Source organism: Nuphar pumila, chromosome 14 (assembly GCF_984573655.1).
Source record: "Nuphar pumila chromosome 14, dmNupPumi1.hap1.1, whole genome shotgun sequence".
Classification (NCBI taxonomy): Eukaryota; Viridiplantae; Streptophyta; class Magnoliopsida; order Nymphaeales; family Nymphaeaceae; genus Nuphar; species Nuphar pumila.
The window spans coordinates 27,958,737-27,986,453 of record NC_143262.1 but is presented as its reverse complement, the minus strand read 5'-3'; the positions used below and the strand labels follow the sequence as shown (position 1 = coordinate 27,986,453).

The 27,717-nt window shown below is 37.5% G+C and overlaps 1 protein-coding gene across 2 annotated transcripts in view; it reads left to right on the top strand.

The window, feature by feature from the left end:
- LOC149816687 (uncharacterized) overlaps positions 1-27,717 on the top strand; it is a 138,579-nt gene that overhangs the window by 61,907 nt on the left and 48,955 nt on the right. For both annotated transcript variants that reach the window (XM_089988140.1, XM_089988139.1), the window contains 8 exons: positions 8,827-8,923; positions 9,004-9,073; positions 9,150-9,326; positions 9,516-9,638; positions 16,909-16,992; positions 17,151-17,335; positions 17,428-17,566; positions 17,642-17,701. In XM_089988140.1, the coding sequence (XP_089844266.1) occupies positions 8,827-8,923; positions 9,004-9,073; positions 9,150-9,326; positions 9,516-9,638; positions 16,909-16,992; positions 17,151-17,335; positions 17,428-17,566; positions 17,642-17,701 (935 nt within the window). The remainder of the gene's footprint in view (positions 1-8,826; positions 8,924-9,003; positions 9,074-9,149; positions 9,327-9,515; positions 9,639-16,908; positions 16,993-17,150; positions 17,336-17,427; positions 17,567-17,641; positions 17,702-27,717) is intronic.

Sequence of the window (27,717 nt, the reverse complement as noted above, 5' to 3'; positions counted from 1 at the left end):
TTTCTCTCAAGTACATTAGTATAATTAAGGATATGTATGAAGGAGTAGTAACCAATGTCCACACTTGTGGAGGGGTGACAACCAATTTTCCTATAACGGTTGGGTTATATCAAGGATCTGCTTTAAGCCCTTTCCTATAGTGATGGATGAGCTTACGAGATCAATTCAAGAAAATGTGATGTGGTGTATGTTATTTGCTGATGATATTGTTTTGATTGATGAGTCTAGGGCTGGGGTTAATGCTAAGTTAGAATTATGGAGACAGACATTGGAAGCAAGAGGTTTTAAGTTGAGTAAGAGTATGACAAAATATATGGAATGTCAGTTTAGTAAGCAACGAAGTAGTGATGGGAGTGTAGTGAAGCTTGGAGAGCAAGAAATACCGGTGAATGATTGTTTCAAATATTTGGGATCTATCATTCAAAAGTATGGAGAAATTGATGGAGATGTAAATCATAGGATAAAGGTTGGGTGGATGAAATGAAAAAGTGCAACTGGAGTGTTGTGCGATCGTAGAATGCCATTGCAGTTGAAGGAAAATTTTTATAGGACGACTATTAGGCCCGCTTTATTATATGGTACGGAATGTTGGGCTGCCAAGAGATATCATATTCAAAAAATTAGTGTAGCTGAGATGCATATGCTTAGATGGATGTGTGGAAATACGATAAAAGATAAGATTCAGAACGAGGAGATACGTAAGAAGGTAGGCGTTGCACCCATTGAAAATAAGATGAGAGAGAATCGTTTACGGTGGTTTGGACATATTCGACGAAGGCCTAATGATGCTCCAGTTAGAAGGATGGAGAAATGGGAAAATATATTAGTTAAAAGAGGCTGAGGTAGGCCTAGGAAGACTTGGATGGAGATGATAGGAAAGGATATGAATGCTTTGAACCTCACCGAGGACATGGCATTGGATAGAAATGATTGGAGGAGAAGGATTCATGTGGAAGACCCAAAATCATTTTCTTTGTTGGTTCATATCCCCGACCCCAATTGTTTTGGGATGAAGGCGTAGTTGTTGTTGTTGTTTGTTGTTGTATGTTTTGTATGTATGTGTGTTTGTTTCTGATGAATTTTTCTATAAAATCCTGAAAGCATGTTTAATATTATGAATTATGTAATATGTTATTTATATATGTATGTGTTATTGTGTTTCTGTGGAAGATTGAAAGCATATTTTGTTGATTATACAGAATATGTTATGAATAATTAAAATATATATATTTGTGTGTGTACAATTATGTATATGTACATTAATATATTTTGTGAAAACATGTATAATTTTGCACGTGTAATGAAAACATCTTATTCATAAAAGAATTAAACATATTTTTATGTATATTTTGTGTATTTTTTTATATTTTAATTGTGGTACTGACTAGTCCGACTCGTCCCGCCTAGTCCTCGACTATGTCACATGGGTGCGGGTGTGCAGCACTTTCAAAAAACTTTGGTGCGGGGGTGTGGCAAAAATATAAAAAATTATATATATATATATATATATATATATATATATATATATATATATATATATATATATAAAGTCCAAAAGTTGAACATAAATGACCCTGGGTGCGTTGACTACACCCAGGGTCAGGTTGATCGCATCGGGTGTGGGTGCGACACCGGTGCGGCACCTAGTTGAAGAGTCCCTGTGACATAGGTCCTCGACTAGTCTTTTTAGCGGTCTGCCAACTAGGCACCACTTAGCGCTTTGACTACATAGGTACATATCGTATGACATGGGATTGTATCGTATGATACACCTCGATACAAGGTGTATTGAATGATACCAATACTATCGGAAATGCATTTTCTAATTTGACTTTGTTTTAAAATTTTTATAAGAGGTCCAACCACTTACCTTTATAGACATAAAGGGGTTATTTTTTACCACTAAAGGCAAACTAGTGCATTTGGGAGAGTTTGGATTTGGGATTTGAGGGTTTCAAGAGTAGAAGATTTGGGATGTTTTTGTGTTCTACATTTTGGAGGGCAATTTTATGCAAGAAGGGACTTCATTTCCAACCATTGAAGTGAGGTAAGATGACTTCAACAACTTTTGCCTTTTTTTAAGCATTTAAGGTAAAAAATCCCCCATCTTTCCTTATTTTTTAAGTTACAGGAAATGACTCAAATAATTTGACATGATGATGATGTTTGTTCTTTTTTTTTTTCTCTTTTTTGATCTAGATTTATCAATAGAGGAAAGACTTTGTGTTAAAACATTGTGAAGTTGTTGATTATGGAAGGTTTTTAAAGTGTTGGTTTTGTTTGCACAAGATTCCACTGGACTTGGTGGTGTCAATTATTTTAAATACCATATTACAAAACACAAGTTGTTCCTATGAATCTATGACCATGTCTATCTCCTTATCTTTTAGGCAGTGTTCATGCTGAAATAATTGCTTGTTTCAGAATAAATGAAAAAAGGGGTTGAGGCTACACCACCTTCGCTAGAGGTGCAGCCTGCACTATCTTTCCTTCTTAGGTATTATAAGCCTACAATCGTGCTAGTCCCAGTTTCAGGCACAAAAAGAAACAACTGTCCAACAACTACATTAGTGATAAAATATACAAATATAAATAAATAAATAATTAAATATATGTAATGTATGTGTATAATTAGCCAAACACCCTTTTTTCATGCTCGGCTCGTTATGCCAATATGGCACCCCGAGCCGAGTTTGCAAGCCTGAACAGTTCATGCAAGCTGAACCGACTCAAGGCACAATCAGCTAGATTCATTTGGCAGCCCTAGGAGTAGGATATCAACTGAGCTAGGCATAACTTATTTTTCTGTATACATCTCCCAAAGAGGTATGATATAGTATATGTTAAGTTTAATTCTTCCCTTTCTAGGTTTTGGTTCAGGAATGGACTGGAATCTGTTTTAACTCATGATTCTGTTAGGTCCCAGGTTATAGATAGTTATTGATCAATGAGATAAACCAATGAAATAAAGGTTGCTGTGTTGCATGTCATTAGGAGAATATTTCTATTCTCCATATTGCCTTTGAAATTCTTGGTTTAGTCTTCTCATGTGCGGGTACTCTGTGTGTGGCTTTACATGTTCAACAGTGTCAAATCATTACTCCTTTTTGTTTTGTTATCTGCAGTAGAACATTTCTAATAATAAAACCATAACTTTTTAATCATTATTGTTTTTCTTTGGGATCACATATCCAAAAAAACATCTTTTTTTCATCCCGGGAGAAACTTTGATATGTTTTCTTATGAATTTGCAACTGTGGGATGAGTGATGCATGTACGCATGATTGCATACCATTTTTAACAAGATATGCGTGTGTGTATGCTATGTAGTAAAAAACGCTAGTTGGTGTCTAGGCTGCACGTCTAAAAAGCCTAGTCGTGGCCTAGGGGGTACTAGTGGGCTTAGTCCGAATCCCCCAAAAAAGGTTAATATACATCTAAAAATAAAGTTTGTATATAAATAAATATATTTATATATAGAAACACACACACACACAAACACATATATAGAGGGATTGGTAGCTGCGAAATCCATAGGTACTAAATTCGTGGTCAAATGCACTGACTGTCCATCGTGCGCGTTGATGGACGACCAATGCAAAACAAAAAAAAACAGTGTTTTTGCCAAGTTATTCCACCAAAGAGGTAGTAGCGGTGACCTATGTCACATGGATGCGGGTGCGGGGGTGCGACACTTTCAAAGACCTTGTGTGCGGGGGTGCGACAGGGCAAAAATGTAAAATATGTATATATATATATATAATTTTGAAGTTTTAACAGTTAACATTGTCATAATTTAACAATTAACATTGTCATAATATCATTCATCATGCATGCAATATATCAACCTAAATATCAATCAAATAAGTAAAGCAATTACATAAATCAACCTAAATATCAATCAAATAAGTAAAGCAAAAAAGAACTAAATTACATACCAAAAGTATATCCTACAATGTATATGACGATGACGTAATGGATCTCAATAATTTTCTTCTTCATCATGAAATGCATCATTAGAAGGAATACTGGGCTCAACTAAATCCATGTTTGTCATGTTGAAATCATGCTCTCCCTCGAAGTCACAGTCTTCTGGGTTTATATCCCAAAATTTGGATGTTCCTTGTTTGCGCTACAAATCCAATTTGAAAATGTTAAATACAATATAAGTATATTTAAATAAAAAACTAAGAAATAATCAAATAACTAAGAGAGCAAATTAATACCTGTATTCATCATTGGTTCGCGAAAGTAATCGAATATTTGAATGAACATATACTAAATCCTCTGCACGCTGGCTGGTGAGTTTGTTTCTCTTCATGTTGTGGATTTGAGAATATGTGCTCTAATTTCTTTCACAACAAGATGAACTAGCAAACTGCGATAGCAATCTTAATGCAAGACGTTAGAGAAGAGGTGTTTATGATCCAAATGTTGACCACCATGTAATAAGATCTATATTATCCTCCTCTCTCGCGAATAATGCCGGTCCATATAATATCGAAGATGGAAATTTTTCAAACTCTTGTGTGACTTGATGTAGAAGATATGCTTTTGGAAAAAGTCTTGTCATACACATATTTCTATGTTTTAATAGCTCTGGGTCTAAATTTGGAGGGACACGACCAATACCACCCGCTCGCCACTTATTTGCATAATATTTTGGATTAAGAGAATGTGCCATGCAATGCAAAGGAGTGTTGCTCTTATCCCATCTTCTGAATAAAATTAAATGAATATGGTTAAAAAATTCTGAATCATCCAATGCAGGATTTTTTTCTTCATGCTTGAAAACTATAACTTGTATTTTTTCAATCATATTATCCCACATTTCATAAACTCTGTGAAGCATGGGCTCATCCTTATCAATTTCTCTTAACATTTCCCAAATAGGTTGCGTAAATTGAAGGAAGTATACCACTCTGTCCTAAAACTCATCATCAAGAATGAATTTCTTAATTTCTTGAGCCTTGATATCATCAACATGATAGAATGTCTAATTTTCATCAGTCACCATGTTAACCAAAGCATTCTTCACTTTTTTAATCCTCTTCACCATCACAATGATGGATGCAAAATGTGTTTCAGCAACCTTCAACAATTTCAGGTCAGAATGCCTATTAAATATAACATTAGCACGATAGTGGTTAACAACAAAATTCTTAATGATTTTGACATTTCTTTCTAAATCTTCAATCCATAAACATAAAACATATGCTTGCGAATTTTCTTCTTCTTTGGGGTTACAGATGCTCTTTAGGGTCAGATTTAAGTTGTGTGCTACACAGGGAGTCCAAAAAATATGAGGGTACTCACCCTCCAAACTCAACGCTGCACTTTTACAAACTGTAGCATTGTCTGTAATGATTTGTACCACTTTCTGATCACCCACTTCTTTTATGACTTCTATAAACAACCCCTTCAAATACTCTGCATTTTTATATTCCCCAGATGCATCAACTGCTTTCAAGAATATTGGGCCACTAAGCGAACAAGCAATGAAATTGATTAGTGGACGCCTTTGAATATCTGTCCATCCATCAGAAACAATAGAAACTCTATTTTGCTCTCATGAATATTTTTTAATCTCCAGCAACCTCTCCACATTTGCCCTCTCTTCTATAAGAAGTGTGGTTCGTATTTTTTCTGAGCTAGGAGGCACATAACCACTCAAATTACAATTTGCCAAAGATGTTACTAAATCCTTCCAATAAGGATTTCTAGCCGCATTAAATGAGAGTGAACTAGAATAAAAATACCTCCCTACTTTTCTATCCATATCCTTTCTTCCATATGTAGTGAATGATGCTTGTATCGTTCCTCTACCTCCTACATTAACTTTTCTTTTCTTTTTTTTCAGCATCTTCTTGGTGGCTTCAAAATGACACACCAATTGCACAAGAATCACTCATTGTCTTTCTCTTCTCATATTCTTCTTGTATTGTCTTCGCATTGCCTCATCAACTTTTCTGCATCCTGAAATGCCATGTACTGATATCCTCAACAAATGAGCCTTCACTCTTGTGTAAGACCCAACAAAATATCTTTCACAGAGCTTGCATCGAAATCTCTTGTTTCCACCACCTCTTTCTCCAGTTTTTGCAAGCTTATCTACATGTACCCATAGTGGCCCTACATCATCACTCCCACTACAACTATCAACAAAACTAGCAGCAGAACTCACATATGGGGATGAAGATGACACAAATCCTTTTCCTTTATCCGTCATTTTTGTCCTGAAAACACAAAAAAATTATATTAAAATCAATTATGCTGATAATCAAGATTTATAATATCGAGTCCAATGATGAGTTGTGGAGCCTGATTCAGAGTTTTTGCCCTTACTAGGGGGTTCGAAGGCCACCCCTACGCGACGCAGGTCCCGCTGCGCGTTCAGCGGGCGGGGGTTCAGGGGGAGCCGCTCCTGGCGGGAGGGTCGTAGGGGGGCAACGCTCCCTGGAAGAAAATTTTTCTTGGAAGGGGCTCGGCCCCTCCACTGCCGAAAACAGGGAGGGGCTCGGCCCCTCCCCTGAAGTCAGAGGGAGCAGGGAGGGGGGCTCGACCCCTCCCCTGCCGAAAATAGAGAGAGGCTCGGCCCCTCCCCTGTCGAAAATAGGTTGGGCCTCGACCCCTCCCTTGAAATCAGAGGGAGCAGGGAGGGGGCTCGCCCCTCCCCTGCCGACCCAACAAGAGAGTGAGAGGGAGCAGGGGGGCTCGACCCCTCCCCTGCCGACCCAACAAGAGAGTGAGGGGGAGCAGGGAGGGGGGCTCGACCCCTCCCTTGCCGACCCAACAAGAGAGTGAGGGGGAGCAGGGAGGGGGGCTCGACCCCTCCCTTGCCGACCCAACAAGAGAGCGAGAGGGAGCAAGGGGGGCTCGACCCCTTCCCTGCCGACCCAACAAGAGAGCGAGGGGGAGCAGGGAGGGGGGCTCGGCCCCTCCCCTGCCGACCCAACAAGAGAGCGAGAGGGAGTAGGGGGGTATTGACCCCTCCCCTGCCGACCCAACAAGAGAGCGAGAGGGAACAGGGGGGCTCGGCCCCTCCCCTGCCGACCCAACAAGAGAGCTAGAGAGAGCGAGAGGGTACCTGCGACAAGGGAGAGGAGGAGGTGGCGTCAGGCTCCCGTGCGAGACATCGGGAGGAGAGGAGGCGAGCGAGAGAGCGGAGCTGCGCGGGAGAGGAGAGGAGAGGAGAGGAGATGATTAGGGCAAATTTTTTTTGCCCTAATCCTCTTTCGCAGCCCCTTTTGATAGGGCATAAGAAATTTTGTTTAACGTTAAAAAATTGGACTAAAACGACCCTGGGTGTGTTGACCGCACCCAGGGTCGTGTTGACCGCACCGTGTGCCACACCCGCATGCGCACCCGCGTCGCGTCGCATCGCGTCGACGCGGGTGCAACACCTTCTTTGTCGAGTCCCTATGACTTAGGCAGTGACAAAATTGTCGCCGCTAATGCTCTGGGTGAAAAAATAAGCATTAGCAGGGTAAAAAATCACCGATAATGACCTTTTGCGGCGATTTTTGTTGCCGTTAATGCTTGTTTGAACATTAGCGGCGACAATTTTATCACTGCTAATTCCCCTTTGACGGAAAAACTCATCATTTTGACGCTATTTTTTTTGTGCTTGACTGTCCATCAACGCGCGCAATGGACGACCATCGCGATTGACCACCGATTTAGTACCTAAGCATTTTGCAGTTACCAATATATATATATATATATATATATAATGTGTGTGTGTGTGTGGTGGTTTTGTACCATGATACCATACGGTGGTAATCCCTCTTGTTTGAAACGATCTAGCCACCAAATGGTAAATTTAACCATACAGATGTATTTTACATGATTTATTTAGTATGACAGAAGGTTTTATGTTTAATATACCATAAGATTCCATTTTTGAGACGGTGAAAATCAATGGCTCACAATTCATGAAAATAAGGGTGGTTTGAAAATTGTATAAAACATCATATTTGAATTAACTTTAACACAAAAACAATAAATACGATATGCTAAACATGATCCTACAGTTAGATTTTGCTTTTGGAGCTTAGATCTATGTAAATCAAGTGCATACAGACATAAGCTATGGTGGTACAGTACCACCATAGAAGCACCCTATATATGTATAGATGGTAAAATAAGGAAGACAAGTTTGGGCCTAGGCGTGGACTAGTCGGCTTCTAGGCGGGGACTTATTGGAACAATCAGGACCTTTTAAGTCCAGGGCACCTAAGTGCCTTGGACTAGGTGGTGACCCGATGCCTAGGGTGACTAGGCAACTAATTGGCGCCCAGTTGCGATTTTGACTACATAGTGTGTGTGCTGTTAGAATATTAGAAAGATGTTGGGTTAATCAAATCTTTTTGTCCTTTTGTATTTATGTCTTTTGTTTTTTGTATGACTTTTTCTTTATAGGTTTTCTTCTTTTGTATATAGGTTTTATTTTTATTATTTTTTTCTTTTGTTGTTTTTCTGCCTACTAGAGGCACTTTTATTAGAGCTACCTAACGGCTAGTTATACTAGCTGTTAGAAAGATCTAATGGCTAGTTTTCTCCATTCTTTTGTATTTATATGGGACTTAGTCCCTCTTGTACATTATGCATATTTTTGTGCATTTTATGATTAATAAAAAAATTAATTATTTTAATTGTGAGCACGTAGTGGCTTTGTGAGTGCCCTTAGTGGCTTGTGGTATTGCTCTTAGTGGCCTTTGTATGTTTGCCGTTAGTGGCATTGTGATATTGCTCTCTTGAAGATTATTCCTTCATTGCATGATAGTTATTGTTTTAAGATGTAATGCTATTTCATTCTTCCTGCAGAAGCAGAAAAGGTTGTTGGCTGGGCTAGAAATCATTACTTGTCAGGCTGCTTGCTGCCTTCTATAAAGGGCGAAAGGCTGTCAATACCTTTTATAAGGTAGCAAACTACGTATTATGCTGTATCTTTTGCCTCTGTTCCAGTGACTAGAAATAATCACCTATTAATTTTTCTTGTAGCCTGGATATAGCAGTATCAAGACTCAGAGAGCAAGAGTCAGCATCTAGGAAGCCATCACAAAGTTTAAAGGTAAACTGGATGCTAATTTGTCAGTTGCTGTTGTAGTTTAGCAGAACTAATGTTAGAATGTGTGCATCAATGACAGAGCCTTGCCAAGGATGAGTATGAGAGCAATTTCATTTCCGCAGTGGTCCCTGCAGATGAGATTGGAGTGAAGTTTGATGATATTGGTGCACTTGAAGATGTAAAGAAGACATTAAATGAGCTTGTTATCCTTCCAATGCGTCGGCCTGAGCTATTTTCACATGGAAACCTCTTGCGAGTAATTTTTGTTGCTACTTTCTGGTGTTTTTCTGCTTTTGGTTTGTTGGCTAATGCCGTAGCACTACAAAGATTTCAAAGTTTCTTTCCATCATTTTATTAGGTTGTTGGTAGTCACTGTTGCACTATCTCACTGCTGCTCTTATTGTAATGACTTAATTGGTTTCAAATTGTTTGGAATGGTTGGCAGCCATGCAAAGGAATATTGCTTTTTGGTCCTCCTGGTACGGGGAAAACTCTTCTTGCAAAGGCACTTGCCACTGAAGCAGGAGCAAATTTCATCAGCATAACTGGTTCCACCCTTACATCAAAGGTTGGCCAACTTTAACTGGTTCTTCTTTGATAAATCAAGTTGATCTGGGTGTAACAGATCTCCTCACAGATCAAAAATGGTCAGCGTTTCTAGATTCCCTTATTTGAAGTATGCTCCTACTAACTAATATTGGTTGCGAGAGTGTTCCTGAAATGCGACATTATCTGGATAAGTTCGGTTTTCTCTTTTAAAGGAGCTCTTGTTTGCATGGTTTAAAATGCTCCATTTTGCTTAGGGAAAAGTTATTGCAAGTGTTGTGGGTTCTGACTATTGATTTTTCTTGTCTAGTTTCAAATTTGCTGCTATTCCGACAGTTGTCTTGATGCATCTCAGTTTCTTTTCTGAACTTTATTTGTTGTATTAGGACAAAAATATTCATAGATAGGAACAAAAAATCAATCTGATGTGACAAAAACATGGGGAAGGGGATTCTAGCTAGTTATGCTAGAAAATTGCTCCAGAGGAAAAGGTTACATAAAATGATGAGCTACCAACTATGCCACAGGGATTCAGCTAGCAGGGTGCCGCACCCGCGTCAACGCGACTCGACGCGGGTGCGGGTGCTGCACCGGGTGCGGTCAACCCGACCCTGGGTGCACGGTCAACGCACCCAGGGTCATTTTGGTCCAATTCTCGGACTTAAAAAAAAATTGCCAAGAAGTTTTTTTTGCCCTATATGTCACAGGGATTCTCCAACTAGGTGCCGCACCCGCACCCGCACCCGCACCCGATGCGGTCAACCTGACCCTGGGTGCAGTCAACGCACCCAGGGTCATTTATATATATATATATATATATATATATATATATATATATATATATATATATATATATATATATATAATTTTTTATATTTTTGCCGCACCCCCGCACCCAGGTTTTTGAAAGTGCTGCACCCGCACCCGCACCCATGTGACATAGGTTACCAACCTCTCTTGCTAAAACTTTATTTCTTATATATTTTGATTTTCTTCATGTTTCCTGTTGATTGCATTAATGTCTTCATGGTCATGCTATATTAAGTGAGCTTCTAGAAGTAAGGTTTGTGGTATTTATGTATCAATTGGATGACATGGTTGTGCAGTGAAAATAATTTTCATGATAGGTGTATTTCAGATAGCATTTTTACTGAGAAAAAGCATTTGCATTGCTGCTGTGTCTCAGAAGTTGTTTTGTAGATTCTTGAAATCCTTTCTATCTTCAAAGGAAAAGCATGATCTCTCTCTCTTTGTGTGTGTGTGTGTGTGATTGATTGATTGATTGATGTAGCCTTGACTATTACCTACCCGGATCACTTTATAAAGTGCTCCTTCTATTCATACTTATTTTCAATAGCAAGTTTTGGTGTTTGAATCTTTTGCTTTTACTTTTTTTAATGACTTTTTATGAATTTCACCCCTTTTTCCAAAAAATAAGGGGTATTTTCTTTAATTCTTCCCCATCACCATCATCACCATCATTACCACCACTTTTCCACCATTACCACCACCACCATCACCATTACCATCATCACTCTTACAACCTATTGGTTCTCTCATGTCACCATTCTGGTCCCCTTTGAGCTTATTTGAGGTGCTGATGTTGTAAAATATAGAGAAGGGTAGAGATGAAGAGGTGGAAATAAGAAGAGTCTATGAAGGAAGAGAGAGAACACTAGGGTGCAACGTAAAATCTCCTTTTCATTCCTTTAATTTTGCAACTTATACACATCATTTACAAAGTATAAAGTGTGACCAAAATTCCCTTATAAACAAAAGTAAAGACCACATTACACAAATTTAGAAAAAAGACAACTATGCCCTTTACCAAAAATATAACTCCTTAAACACTCCCCCTCAAGTTGGGGAAAATATATCAAGCATCCCCAACTCGTTGCTAATATTTTGAAATCTTGATTTGTTTACACCCTTGGTTAAAATGTCTTATAATTGAAATTGAGTGCGAATGTGGCAAGGGGAGAACAACTTTGCTTCAACTTTCTCTCTTATAAAATGACAATCCATCTCAATATGTTTAGTTTTTTCATGATAAACCAGATTAGATGCTATTTGGATGGCCGCTTTATTGTCACAAAATAAAGAGATAGGTGAATTAAGCTCAATCTTCAACTCTAAAAATAGTATCTTAAGTTCTTAACCACAAACTTTCACATATACCTTGTGCAATAACCTTATATTCAGCTTCTACACTTGACCTGACTACAACAAATTGCTTCTTACTTTTCCATGAAATTAGATTTCCTCTTACCACAGCACAATAGCCTGAAGTAGATCTTCTATGTTCAACAACTCCTACCCAGTCAACATCTACATAACTTGAATATCAAAGTGACCATGACTAGCATACAAAATTCCTTAGAAGTCAACCCATTAGTGGCTGACCATGACTAGCATACAAAAATGAGTGTAGCTGAGATGCGTATGCTGAGATGGATGTGTGGAAATACAATAAAAGATAAGATTCAGAACGAGGAGATACATAAGAAGGTAGGCATTGCACCCATTGAAAATAAGATGAGAGAGAATCGTTTACGGTGGTTTGGACATATTCGGCGAAGGCCTAATGATGCTCAAATTAGAAGGATGGAGAAATGGGAAAATATATTAGTTAAAAGAGGTCGGGGTAGGCCTAGGAAGACATGGATGGAGATGATAGGAAAGGATATGAATGTTTTGAACCTCACCGAGGACATGACATTGGATAGAAATGATTGGAGGAGAAGGATTCATGTGGAAGACCCAGAATGATTTTCTTTTTTGGTTCATATCGCCGACCCCAATTGTTTTGGGATGAAGGCGTAGTTGTTGTTGTTGTTTGTATCTTTTTCTTTTGGTGTCATCGATTAGGACAACTCGAACTAGCTGTTGGAGCTGCTCCCTATCTCATTCTGTTGTTATAAATAGGGTTCTCCTCTTGTATCTTTTTCATGCTTTATCAAGCATTGTGGAATACAAAAGCTTTATTTTTATTCTCTTGGCCCTTGTGTGGGTGGTGTAGATTGATCTATAAGTGGTTCTTTTGTGGATCAATTGTGTTCTTGTGAGCTCATAAGAGGCTCTTGTTTTTATTTCATTACATGGTATCAGAGCCTTGGTGCTCTTGGGCTGTGATTCATTTGGAAAGGCCAGGAAGAGGATCGTGAGATTGGGGGAGCATCGATTTGTGGGATCGTTGCATTGGAAAGTGCACCATCAAAGTTTTCTTCAAAATTCTTTCTCTCTTATTATTATAAAAATAAATGATGAAAGAGAAGTGGTCATCTCCATTTCTGTAAGACTTAATGATACTAACTATGTCACATGGATGCGAGTGCGGGTGCGGGGGTGCCACACTTTAAAAAAACCTGGGTGTGGTGGTGCGACAAAAATATAAAAAATTATATATATATATATAAAGTCCAAAAGTTGGACATAAATGATCCTGGGTGCGTTGACTGCACCCAAGGTCAGGTTGACTGCATCGGGTGCGGGTGTGACACGAGTGCGGCACCTAGTTGGAGAATCCCTGTGACATATAGGGCAAAAAAAATTTTCTTGGCATTTTTTTTAAGTTCGAGAATTGGCCCAAAATGATCCTGAGTGCGTTGACCACACCCAAGGTCGGGTTGACCGCATCCGGTGCCGCACCCTGCTAGCTTAATCCCTGTGACATAGGACACTAACTATGCGATGTGGGCATCTATAGTAAAACATAATATGGAAAAAAGGGTTTATAGGGTCTGGTTGATGGCACTGAAAGAGAGCCTAAATTTATACTTACCAAGATGGAAAATAGAAAGGAAGTGACTTTTCAAGGAGAAGAGATGTCTAAGGCCATCACTGAATATGAGAAAAAATGGAAAGAATGGAGGATGTGTCATTTCAAGATAATAGGATGGCTCATCAATAGTGTTGATATAAAAAATGCTTTATCTTAGCAAAATTTAATTTTGCCAGTGATGCATAGAAGTATCTTAAAGATATGTATAGCCTCAAGGATGCAGTTCACATATGCAATGTGCAAAATAAAGTAAGAACTATGACCCAAGGAGAGATGGACATTAAGGAATATTACAATGCTCTCTCATTTCTTTGGGATGATTCGACTCTTCTAGAGCTAAAGTGACATTGCCCACAAGATGTAGAACTCCGTGAAAAACAAATTAGAATAGAGCACTTCTACCAATTTGTTAATGGGCTTAAACCCGAATTTGAAGGAATCAAATCGGCCTTTCTTCATAGAGGTGTACCTATCATAGTAAAGACTTTTGAAGAATTAACTATGGAGGAAAATAGGTTAAGAAAATCATCATCTTCAAAAGAAGAAGAATTTGTGCTTGTTATGTCAAGGCCCAGAAATCACGCAAGGGCTTATAACCCCCCTCACTTTGAAAAATGTAATGAGAATGAAAGAAATTCCAATGATTATGTAAGGAGCCAAAACAACAAAGAGGCGATTATGAATACAAGAAGAGTGACAAATTAATATGCTATCATTGCTTGAGAATATCCCTTGGCAAATAATTTGGCTTTAATCTTTCAAGAGTTTCATCTCTCTTTGTTTTAATTTTGTATACCCACCTACAACTTATAGGTTTCTTTACTTTTGGAACATCTGGAATGGTCTAAGTATTAGCCTTTTCTAAAGCTTCTAAATCTATTCTCGTTGCTTCTACCCATTCAGAATGTTCTTTAGCTTGAGTATAGGTTGAAGGTTCTACATAATGGATTAATGCACTAAATGCCTTGTATTTTGGAGAAAAAGAATCATAAGATATAAACTTTCCACGTGGTTTGAAAATCCTAGATGACCTTCTAGTATGAACTTCAGATTATTCAACATATTTCTCCAGTGCACATGGTTGGTTAAGGTCCCTACGCCTAGAATATTGTAAATAGTTTCTGTTTCTATGAGGTTGCTCTTCAATAATTATATCATCATGACCATTATCAAGATCATATTCATCTATTATATCAAGACCACTATCTAGATCACATTCATAATCACATTTTTCATGACTTGAACTTAAATCAAATAAAAAGGAATACTCATTTACCTCATTTGCCTTTTCAAAGTAAATAAACCTTTCTTTTTCTAAGAAGGTCACATCACATGAGACATAATTTTTTACTTTTAGGATCAAAGCACATGTAGCTTAAAAGTAAAGGCAACATTCTTCTTTATAAAATGTGCTTAAATTTATAGATGTAAACAATCAATAAAAATAAATCCAAACATGGCCCTAGTTTTCTAAGTCTTAATGCACTCAACATTCTTTACTTGTTTCCGATGCTGACATTTGTGTCCACATCAAGGTAACCTAAGATGTTTGTGTATTTTAAACTTGGCAGTGTGCACTAAGAATGTGGGTAAGAAAAATATCAAGTGTTTGGAATAAAAAAGGAAGATATCTTAGTTATGCATTAGGTTCTCAACCAATGCACTACTTTATAATAATTAATATGTTGATGTTATTGCGTAACTTAGAAAGTCATGGAGATGACGTTACTAATGTGGAATGGATCTGAAGAAATATTATTTGAATATGATGACTAGGTCATTTTTGGGATCATACTCTATGTAAGTATCTATGAATGTGAATAAGGGGAGTGAGATGAGTTATTATGGCTTGAACATGGGAAGGCTTCATTTAGATGGAAATGGAGCTAAGAAGATATGATTTATATGTGATGACTAGGTCATTTGGGAATCAAAAGCAAGAATCAATATAAGAATTATAATTGGTTATTGATTATTGGGAGATTTGTGGGAAGTGACATGTTGCCATCATTTGCAAAGCATATAAGATTTCTGTAAATTGATGGAGGTAAGAACAGAAGTTATAAAAAATGGAGTTCACAATTAATAACTATGTTAGCCTATAAGAAGATCTCTAGATGACTTAATTTAGAAGAATAACATGTAATTATGCATTTGTCATAACATTTCAGACAACAATTTTATATGAATTACTTCAAGTAACAGTGACATTTAGGAATAGTGTGCTTTTAGACACTGGAAATTTAAATGATAAGTAAAGTTTGTGCAACAATTAATACATACAGTCAATTAGTACATACATTATACAATATTTCTAGTAACACAAGTTATCTACTATATGACACTTTTGAACAATCAAAAAAAGATCTTGAAAGCTGGACAGAGTTCTGTAGTTCCACACTTGCACCTAAAAGGCAAGTTTATGAAGCAGTATTCGAATAGATTCATATTATGATGGTATATGTATATATATGTATATAGGGAAGGAGGAATACACAACCAGCTCTACATGCAACATCTTTCACATCAGCTTAGACCATTGGATCAGATTCAATGCGATGGTGTAGTCTTGATTTGGAACGTCAAATTCACATAAATGATGCCTCATAAATGATTGTTATAAATGAGTTGTCATGCATGGGGTTGTATCCAATGATATTTGATAAGTAGATGATCATTTACAGAGCTTTCAATTTTTATACTTAAAAATTATTCAATTGAACCTAATCAAACTGTTCAGACAATGTTACAGATGCTTCAATGTTTTATGTAGTTGATTGCATCTTCTCTATCATTTTACAAAGTACAAACTATACCATAATCTCATTTAAGTATTGTTATTGGAAAAATATGAACTTATACATTCCCCCGAACATGATATCAGGGTATTAGGATTCTTGTGCCTCGAGATTTAACATTCATGTACATAGCAATCAAGATCCTTGTGTCCTAGTAATTGCATTTCCTATGTAGGAATCAGGATTCCTGTGTTTACTTTGTTATGCATGTCCGTCAGGAATGATAAATGTTTCAAAATGGTGATCTATTTTTCTCCTATTATTATATGAACTAAAATGAGAACTCCTAAAAATAAAATCGCTGTGTTGTTGCATATTTGGAGGCATGAAAATTAGCACAATTTTCTGTTGAAGAACCACGTTCAGTGCCTATCCCTAACTAAATTTCCTTTTGTATACATAAAGTTTTCTTCAAACCATGATATCTACGCCATTGTGTCAATCATATGTTGTTCTTGTTGATTGTTTTGCAAGATCTGTTTTCATGAAATAATTTACGCTTTGACAATTTTGAGATGTTTTCTCAAAATTTCCATTCTTTTAGTGTAATTTGGTCACGTCTGTATCTCTGGAACTTCCCTATATTTCTAAACAGATTTTATCCCATGGATTCTCTGTTCGGCGATTGAGTGTGTGCAGTGCATGCAAACTCTTGTATCTGCCTGTTAGTTTGTGGGTATGAATGCATGCATGATAATTAATCCTTTCTACAGTGGTTTGGAGATGCTGAAAAGCTCACAAAGGCTCTTTTCTCATTTGCAAGTAGGCTTGCACCAGTCATCATTTTTGTGGATGAGGTAAAATGAGTCACAATTTTTTTGGTAAACTTGATGGTTTATTTGCTAATTTTTCTGTATCTAGCATGTTTTCCATCATCGGTGCAGAGATTTACATGGTTCTTTGTTATTGTAGTCTTTATTAGTTCCTTTGACATTTGTCTTCTTTGTTTTTGTAGGTTGATAGTCTGCTTGGAGCCCGTGGTGGTGCTTTTGAGCATGAAGCAACAAGAAGAATGCGTAATGAGTTTATGGCTGCTTGGGATGGGCTAAGATCCAAAGATACCCAGAGAATCCTAATTCTAGGTGCTACAAATCGGCCATTTGACCTTGATGATGCAGTAATACGCCGCTTGCCAAGAAGGTAAAGTTCGAGTCAAAGATTCTTTCCTTGATTGTTTACTTTGTTTTTAGGTATTTTTCTCATCGAAGGCATGTGCTTATTTCTACATGTAGGATATATGTGGATCTACCAGATGCTGAAAACCGGATGAAAATTCTAAGAATATTTCTTTCTCAAGAAAATTTAGACAGCAACTTCAAATTTGATGAACTTGCCAATGCCACTGAAGGTTATTCTGGAAGTGATTTGAAGGTAAGGAGCAATGGTTTAAGGTATTTGATGTGTTGGCGCGGGGGCGTAACATTATCCCTATCATTTTTTTGGCAGAACCTTTGCATTGCTGCAGCATATAGGCCTGTTCAAGAACTTTTAGAAGAAGAAAAGAAGGTAAGGCACCAATTACATTTTTGAGGAATTGCTTCTGAAGCCAATAAAGTTTTAGTGTCTATTGAAACCTGGTGGCATGGAAAAGAATGTTGTGATTGAGCAGCTTGACATGGTCCTGGTTGATGTCCAGGTCTGAAATTTACATCAAACTGATCATTTGGTTCACTAAAACCAAGTATCCATGTACTCCCCGAAGGATGTCGACTCCCAATTTTACCCTGTTTATGGTGGTTCAATTTAATTCTGTTCATATCAAAGTAGATAATTCTTAGATTTTAGTATTAACCAATGTATTCCCAAAGCTCAGCCACACAAGATAGAGAACGATGAAAGAGAGTTGGTGCAGAAAAAGGACAATTTCCCAATGTGGGACGCCCCTTAGATTTCCTCTATTTATATTATGATTATATGAGAAATTACAACATTACCCCCAATAACCATAAGGGGTTGAAACCAGTCACAAATATCGGTATCGGCTATATCTCGCGATATTATAGTTTTGGTGATAAATCTCGTGGCTTAAACAATAAAAAAATAACAAAAATAAGTAAGAAAATATCATGTTTAGACAAAAAATACATAAATAATAAAATAAATAAGTAAAAAATGTAAAAGAAAGAAGAAAAACATATTTAAAATACAAAAATTAAATAAAAACAGTGAAACTAATTGATAATATCACGATATTATCAAATTGGTGATATTATCAAAATATTATGGTATTTTACCTATATTATCGTTTGCTGATTTTAAAGTTCGTGACTATGGTTGAAACAATATAAAGAATTACAAGGAAGCACTTATGTTACACTGCTCACTATGAAATAAAAATAACACACACATGCAACAACATTTATCAACAATATACATCCAATCTAACAGCCTCCCTCGATGGTTTATAACCATGGACAACTTGGATTTCAATAACTAGAATCTTTGCTTGGTCAGCTCTTTTGTAAAGATGTCTGCAATTTGATCTTCCATCCCAATAAATATCATCTCCAATTCAAGATCGTCTATCTTTTGTCTGATGAAGTGTTGGTCTATTTCAATGTGTTTCGTCCTTCCATGCTGAACTAGATTCAATGAAATTTTGATTACAGTTTGATTATCACAATATGGTATAGATCTTGATATTCTTTCTCCAATCTCACTCAACAAATGAATGATTCATGCCACTTCTGATGTGGCTCAGCTATAGATCTATATTCAACCTCTTTGCTAGATCTAGCTATAACCTTTTACTTTTTATTGCACTAGGTAGGGATGCACACGAGCCGAGTTCGAGCCGAACCTGGGCTGTTCGAACTCGGCTCAGTTCAAAATCACCTTGTCCAAGCTCGGCTCGATTTCGAGCTCGAGCTTAAACAAGCTTTATTAATTTTTTTTTTGCGGAGGAGGGATTTGATCCCTCGACCTGCTTAACATTAACCAAGGGACCTACCAGTGTTGTGAAAAGCGTTGAGGCGTAGCGAGGTGCTCCACCAAAATCTGAGGCGAGGCGTAAGCCTCAAATTTTTTTTTTTAAAACTTAAAAAAACTATAAAAATTATCTAAAATTATAAATAAATAAGAAATGCTTTATTGATGAAGCACCAACCAACACGAAATAAAAAATCTCAAATAAATACGGGAAAAATATGAGATAATTAGTATAAAGAAAAATAATGTCTATATTTTTTTTATACAAAGAAAAATTTAGACAAAACCTTAGCGTATATTAGTATCTTTTCTGGGGTACATTAATTCACGGGAAACAGAACCCTTATGGTAGTCTTTTCATGATGCACGTCAACAAGAATGCTAATTTTTTCATGATCTTGTAAACTAGGAATGAAGTTTTTTTTCAAGAAGAAAAGAAAAAGAAAAAACGAATATAGAGATCAGGATCACAAACTGACCTGAAGGTAGACTTGGTATATGAGATCATCGTAGCTCCCAACCATCCTTTCTTCAACATTCTCAAAGGGGAAGAAGTCGTAGGGAAGTGAGTAATTCAGGAACTTCAATACTGCCTTGAACACATCTATGGAGTATCCTTCTACCTTGATCTCATTAGTTACTTTATCCCTTATTACTCCCACAAACTGTCTGTTACCATCTTTGACTGGAACTCCAATTCTCAACCTCTTCCCCTTTGTTGGAATCATCCAACCTCTTGGAACATCAGTGGTGCCGCCGGGCCAGACGACGGATTTAATAACACTGGCTGGACATGAATAGTTTGTGGTCGTATTCATGTTCTTCCTGTTCAAACTTTGCGAGAGTCCGAGATCCAGACTCCAAAATCCAATCTCTCTTGCTCCCTTCTCCATGACATTGATAATTTGGAAAATTCTAGTCTGTAGCTGACCATCTACAAGCCGGAATTCACCACTCAATCCTCTGAATCTAGTCCCCAGCACTGCTTCCAGCAGTTTCGGACCCGAAGGGGAGATCCCCAACATCGAAAGGTCGGTCGAATCCCCAGTCATGTTTGGATTGATGAACTTGGAATTGCCAGCACCATTGGCTTTCTCTACTGCAAAAGCCAGTGCATATGCTGTATCATAGGCCCATACCCCGAACACGTTGAGTTCTAGTGGAGCTTCTATTGCAGGATTGTTCGGTCGGAATCTACGCCTCCATCTCTCTGTGAAATCTCTCAAGGCTTTTGATGGGGGCACATATGTTTTCACTCCAATGACACCTCTCATGGATGCTATCACCGAAGCATTCATGGAGCCCAACAGATTCCCTAGTGAGTTTGTGATGATCCAGACGTAGTCTTCACTCATCATGCCATTGTTATTAACTAAAGTGAAGAACTTGGCACCAAGAGACGAAGGCAAGTGCACAACAAAGACCCGGGTCTGCATTGAAGCAAGCTGGTTGAGTTCCTCCTTGATGAAGTCATTGGTGGCTGAAGGTGGAAGAAGAGACCTGTAAGGAACTGCAACACCAATCTGCTCAAGCGCATAGGTTAAGAACGGGATCATCCCCATCCCGAAATTCGAGTCTTCGTAGACGGGTACCACTTGTCGCCATCCATACGCTTTAATCGTTGCGACGATTGCATCTACTTGGGACGAATCGATCTCCACAGTCCCTACGAAGTAAGGAGTCTTAGTTGTTGACAACGAAGGGCTTGTAGCAGAGAAAGAAATGATGGGAACTTGAGTGCTATCTCCCAATCGAGCGACGAACTCTGCATCTCCCGATCTCTGTGGTCCTATGATGGCTTCCACCTCCACATTCTTCAATAGATCGATAGCTAACATAGAGTAAAAAAAGAGGATTAAAGAGGGAGAGGGGTTGCGAGAGAGAGGGAGAGAGAGAGACTGTGAGAAATGGGAAATGGGCTGCGAGAGAGGGAGAGAGGCTGTGGGAGAGAGGGAGAGATTGTGAGAGACGAGAGAGAGAGAGGGGCTGCGAGAGACTATTTAGGGCCCCCGACCCTCGTTAGGGTCGGGGGCAAGATTTTAATTATGGTCAAATGAGGGCTTTGACCCTCATTTGACCATAATCATAAGGCGTGCACGCCTCACCCTGAGGCGCGTCTCGCCTCGAGGCGCGTCTCGCCTCGAGGCGTACGCCTCAAGGCCTCTGAGGCGTACACCTCTGTGCATTTGCGCCTCAAGCCTGCGCCTCAAGGCACAAAGGCCCTCGCCTTGAGGCGAGGCGCGCTTTTTGCGCCTTGAGGCGCATTTTTAATAACACTAGGACCTACCATTAAGCCAAAACATGTTTTTTGATTATTATTATTGAAAAAATTCTATACATACTAAATATTCTCAGCAAAAAAAGGTGCAAAAGGTGGGATTCGAACCCAACACGTTCTTAATAAAGACTAACGCCCTACCCATTATAGTAACAATGCAATTCTAATTTTTTTTTGCAAAGGTATTAAATATATGGGGTTTGCAATGAACTGAGACTTGTTGAGCCTTAACGAACTCGACAGGTAGTTCAAGCTCGGCTCGATAGCTCATCCGAGCTTCATACAACGATTCAAGCTTGGCTCATTTATGAAGCGAACGAGACTGAGCCTTGCTTTAACCGAGTCGAGCTCAAGCCAGCTCGGTTCGGTGTGCATCCCTAGCTCCAGGATACAATATTTCTACCAACATACACACAATAACCTAAAACTGATTTTCTTTCATCTGGATCTCCTGCCCAATTTGCATAAGAGAATGCCATAGCAGAAAGCATATCTCCGTTTTGAGATCTTATGTAAACCAACTCATCTCTTAATGTCCCTTTCAAATACTTAAATATCCTCTTAACCATGTCTATGTGTTTCGTCTAAGGTTGTAAGTAGCGTATCATAACCCGTATCGGTCAGGCCTAAAGTAAGATACATATCATATCGTAAAAAATCATAAATTTCACTAAACAAAATATAAAAAAAATAAAAAACTCATAGAATACAAGAACAAATATATTTATGTAATAAGATTAACTAAACATAGATATGTTATTAAACATTTAACAACCACACATTTGGTTGTGTAGCCACACATTTAATCATCACAAATACAATCAGTTAAGACAAAATAATAATACATTTAAAAGCCAAAAAGTTTTCATAACTCATTTTAAAAGTTAAAGTTACATGTTTTAGTAACAGAATGCTACACTAAAGGGAAAGGCATACAAGGGAGTGTTCAGAAACATGTCTATATATAAAAGCGCAATGATTTCTTTCGTTTATTGCATCATTCAGTGGCTTGAGATGATGATGAGTCATCTTCATCTTCTGAATCAGGGACTACCTCTGGTAATTTTCCTCCCACAAATGCTGCACTTTCTCGTACCTTTCTTTTATCTTCTATAAGACTAGTAAGAAGTTCAACATGAATATTAGTAGGAATATGATGTATACATAATTTCACAGTGGAGTTTCTATGCCCCCACAACATGACATTTAAATTAATACAATCCTCCATGCATTACAAAACCACAAAAGTTACATTTCACTATTTCTTTCAAGCACATCTTCAAGTCAACTGGTGTACAATATTTCAATGCAGGATCCTTTGAGAGGCATCCTTCAAGACCTCCACCCTCCATCAACCTCCTAGAGCACGAATTACTAAATCTAATCACTAAAAAAATGTAAAACAATTCTCAATAACACACTTAGGGATGAATTTTGAGTTATTAGGGTACAAAAAATGAGATCAAGAGTAAAAAAATTAAAAGTAAAGTAATATCTTCTAAAAGCATAAAAAAAGAAAGGAGCTTACCTTCCTTCAACTTCAATCATACACAAATAAAGCAAAGAACAATGATTTTTTACCTTATCTCACTTTCTTGAGTGAAAATTGGGTGAAAATGCACTCTTATGCGAGAAAACCATAAATGCCTATTCCTTGCTCAAGAATCGAACCTCAAAATGCTCTCAAGTGTCCTATGAGTGCGTAGGTTTTCTTCTAATGGTCTCTACATAAATGGAGAAATCGACCTTAGGAAGGCCTTTAAAACCTAAAAAAAAAGTTTCGGCCCATTTAAAGTATGCTTTAAGTGTATCGTATGATACACACGATACAGATACAATACACACTCTTATCGCGATACGTGTGTATCGTATTGTTAGAATACATAGTAACGATACATATCGTACAATATTGTATGATACTTACAACATTGGTTTCGTCTACGATTCATGCATAAATTGGGAGACTTGATTTAAGGCATAAACTATATTAGGACCGATAAAAGTAAGGGATTGAAGCATTCCTACTACCTGAACCTGGTGGGATCCTCATAAATTTCTCCATCATATGTGGTTAGTTTATAATACTTGTATTTCTCACAAGAACAATGCAAAATATGAAATATCATGCAATTAAGAACGTCACAAGACTCGACTTCATAATACATAAAAAAAATAAAATAACCAAGTTTGTGAATACTTAAGATTTACATAACCAAGTTTTTCCGAAATATAAACAAAAGCAAATGTATATGATTTCAATCATCATCTTCTTCTTCTTCTTCTTCTCCTCCTCCTCCTCCTCCTCCTCTTCCTTGTTCATCATCCACATTCACATCCTTTCAAATATATGTAGGCTTTTCATCCTCTACCTCTTGTGATCCTTTCATGTTGATCCAGTGAATGCCCTCTTCATTTAAAAAACTTGGTCCTTATCTTTCTGTCAATTCACCTATCTGTCATGTTGCTACACCTAGTTTCCTTCCATGACTACTCTGTTAATATATATATATATATATATATATAAATATAAATATAAATTCTGTATTGTTTGATAGGGGCATTTTAGTCCTTTTACTTTTCTTAAAGTTGTTTTTTAGAAACAACTTTTTTCCTCTTTCTTTTTTTCTTTTTCTTCTTTTTTATTTTCTTTTCTTTATTAGACTTGGGGCCCCACTCTTACCGTCGTTGGGGCCCCAACGATCATATTTATGACCATTGGGAACTCCCCAACGACTCCTAAGGGTGGAACTCCCAAGGCTCTCCCTATCTCATTTGTTATGTGTAAAATTATAAATAGGGGTGTTCCCCCTCCATATTGTAATACTCTTTCTCACTTATTCTCAATAATATTCATCTTTTATTTGCCTTTTTGGCATTATTTCTTTGTGGATTTGTGTATGCACTTAAAGTGCTTGTTTGTTCTCTTTATTTTTGTCCATTATTGGACTTGTACGTGTTCTACACTTTGTTATTAGTGATTTCGCTTATTTCATTACATGGTATTAGAGCCATTTTGGTTCTCTTGATCTTGGAAGCATTTGTGGTGATGCTTATAGTTCGTGACAAAGGTGCTATCTTCCTTTTACTATCATGGAACACGAATCAAGAGTGAAGCTCTCCCTCAAACTCAATGGATCACACTACTTAATGTGGTCATCCTCTATGGAAAATCATCTTAGAGAAAAGAAACTTTGGGGTTTTGTGATGGAGACCTCTCTTGAACCATCACTAAAGCTCACCAAAGTTGAAAGAGGTGTCAAAAAATCTCTTATTGGGATGATCGTATTAAAGCCATCAATGATTGTCAAATAAAGGTAGAAGATTGGGAAAGTAACCATGCCAAAATTTTGGCATGGTTTATGAACAAGATTACCATAAAGATTTGTGCCAACATTGCTAAATTTAGAAGTGCCAATGAAACTTGGTTCTTTCTTAAGGGTATGTATACCCAAAAAGATCTTGCTAGGCAATATTTTTGTCAAGATAAGATTAGATCCACCAAGCAAGATGATATGTGTTCGTGATTATTTTAGTATTTTGTCCCCTCTTTGGGATGAATTAGCTCTTCTTGAGCCTAAATTGTCTCTCGAAGATATCAAATTGAGACGTGAGCAAATTGAGAGAGAACACTTTTTTCAATTCCTTCATGGTCTAAGACCGGAATTTGAACAAGAGCTTCTCTTTTTCATAGGACCAAAGCTATGCCTATTGAAGATGTTCTTGCCGAGGTATGTCACGAAGAAATCCGTCTTGGCATGACTCTTAAAAATGATGATGTTTTAGCCGTTTCTAAGCCAGGTTCTAACGTTAAAACTTATAAGCTACCCCAATTTCAAAAACCGAATAGCTATGGTAGTGGGCCCAACTATAATAGTGGTTATAGGAAGGGTGTCACTTGCCATCACTGTAATGAACCGGGTCACATTAGACCGGTATGTTCCAAAGCTTAAAGGTAAAGTTGCGTCCGTTGGAGAAATTACTCTTATGAAAGAAGAAGCAAGCAAAAATGGAGGTGATATTAAAGATACCCTAAGTCAAATGTCAGAGTCACTTCAACTTCTTCTTAAATCATCCTCCACTATGGGTGCCGCCCAAGGTTGCCAAACTAGGAAGCAGAAGCATGAAACGATACGAGAAGCGGAAGCGAGAAGCGATGCATTTTAAAATTTATAGGAAGCGGGAAGCGAAGTATCAATTTAAAAACGAAATATAAAAAAATGAAGCAATATGGTAATTGAATAGGAATCAAACAAGAAACAAATCAAAACTAAAATAAAATTGATCATTCTTATATTTTGTGATTTTTTCAATAAAAGAGTTAAATTTTTGTTAAAATCTAACAATGGTGGTTACTAATTTAAAGAAAGTACATGGAAAGTGAGTGAAAGCATGATAGAAAATACATGAAAAACATGAAAAGAAACATGAGAAATGTATATAGGAAACATAGACCATGTGTGTGGGAAGCATAGAAGAAGCGTGGGGGAATCGAGATTCCCATGAAGTTTCCGAAGTGAGGAGTATCGCGCTTCTGAAGCGAGTTTCTGGGAAGTGAGCTTCCCACCAACCTAAGAAGCTTCCGGTAACTCTGGTGTCGCCACTGCATTGTCCTCATCACCTCTAGGTATGCAAATTCTTGATTCAGGTACTTCCTTTCATATTACACCGCATAAAAATATTCTTTCCAAAATTTGTTCTAATCATTCTTCATCTTAGGTTTCAACAGCCGTTGGGATTTCTTTAAAAATAGAAAGTATTGGAACTTTTGATTCAAAACATTCTAAAAATTTTTTGGTTAAAAAAATAAGGGTCGTTCCAAAATTAAGTTTAAACCTTTTTTCGGTTTCTCAAATTTTCGATCATGGTTGCAAATTTTTTTTTCACCTAAAGATTGGATCGTGCATGATCTCCTGTCAAAGAATGTAACGCTCCAAAATCTTGGACTTGAAACCTTTTATGAAAAAGGTTGAAAGCTTTAAAATCGATTATTTATCAGAGTTTCAAACAGGAGTTCAACGAAAAATCATGTTTGAAATAGCAAATCCTTAGACCTTGGGCGCATTACAGCGCAAACTTTCCTTTACAAACCGATTTGCAACTCAAATATATTTATTAAAATAAACGGAGTTTTAGTAACGCAGTTTTGATAATTCAGAGTTTAATTTAAAAGAAAGGCTTTCAAAGAAGCTTTATACCATATTTACCAAAATATCCTCAGGAGCGTAACGTCAGGGAAAGGGTCTCGTCTTGAATTCATCATGTCATCGTGCCATCACAAGCTGTCTCAACCTGTCCACCACCTGCTCATGAAATATGTCAGTTTTGCGAAAAACCAGTAGGGGTGCAAAAGACAAGGAGGAACAAAGACTGCAATAAGCAAGATAATTGTTCAACTAAACAAGAGAAACAAAATAGAGCTAACCATATATGCTATCGAGTATGGCAAGCAAAACTCCAATAAAACAGATAGTTACATACGAGAACAGTAAGGAGTAAAGTGGTTGAACAAACAAAATAAGCATCTATAGCAATCCAACTGATTTTATAGACAGAGAGTAACTAACTCCACCAAGCAGTTCAAGCACAGTAAGTCGAGTAACAGAATAAGCATTGGTAATCATAATCAAGCTTACCGTGCATGCAATAACCATTGAATTCTTTAGTCTACTGATAAGTAACTACATAAATCATGAAGTGCAAGATATTGCACAAGAAACATGTTATAAGCTACATGTGATAAGCAATCACACAACAACAATTATATATATAACCACAAGGTGTAGGCAACTTGTAAGACAAACAACTACATTAGTTCTAGTTGTAGACAGTTCGTAGATTACGAGCCGTGGGTAGTTACATTCGTCATAAGAGACGCAAGCCAATAAATGCTATATTTCAAGAAGCACGAATAGTTTCACCAAGTAGTAAAGCAAGTCACATGCTAATATACTGCAGCTAGCGTAATGCTATTATCATAAGCATTGAACTAGTACAAGCAGCTAGTTATTACTAGCAAGGAACTGCGTAAGTAATTCAACCAACAAGAGCAGTGCCACAACAAGCGTGCATAGATTAACGAGTAGTACACTGAACTGCAGGACAATCAAGCAAGTCATGTTACAACACACACATCTCTACAATGTGAATAATTTACATTTTATTCTGATTATTAACTCGCCGTTGTGGGTACGCACAAGGCACTAAACGTAGAAACAGTCGAGATTGATTCGGGGGTCTATTATGCCATGTATTTTATGATACCCCGAATGACTGACTGAGTCCGCTCCTAAAGGGACGACCAGTGACCAAGAGAGTA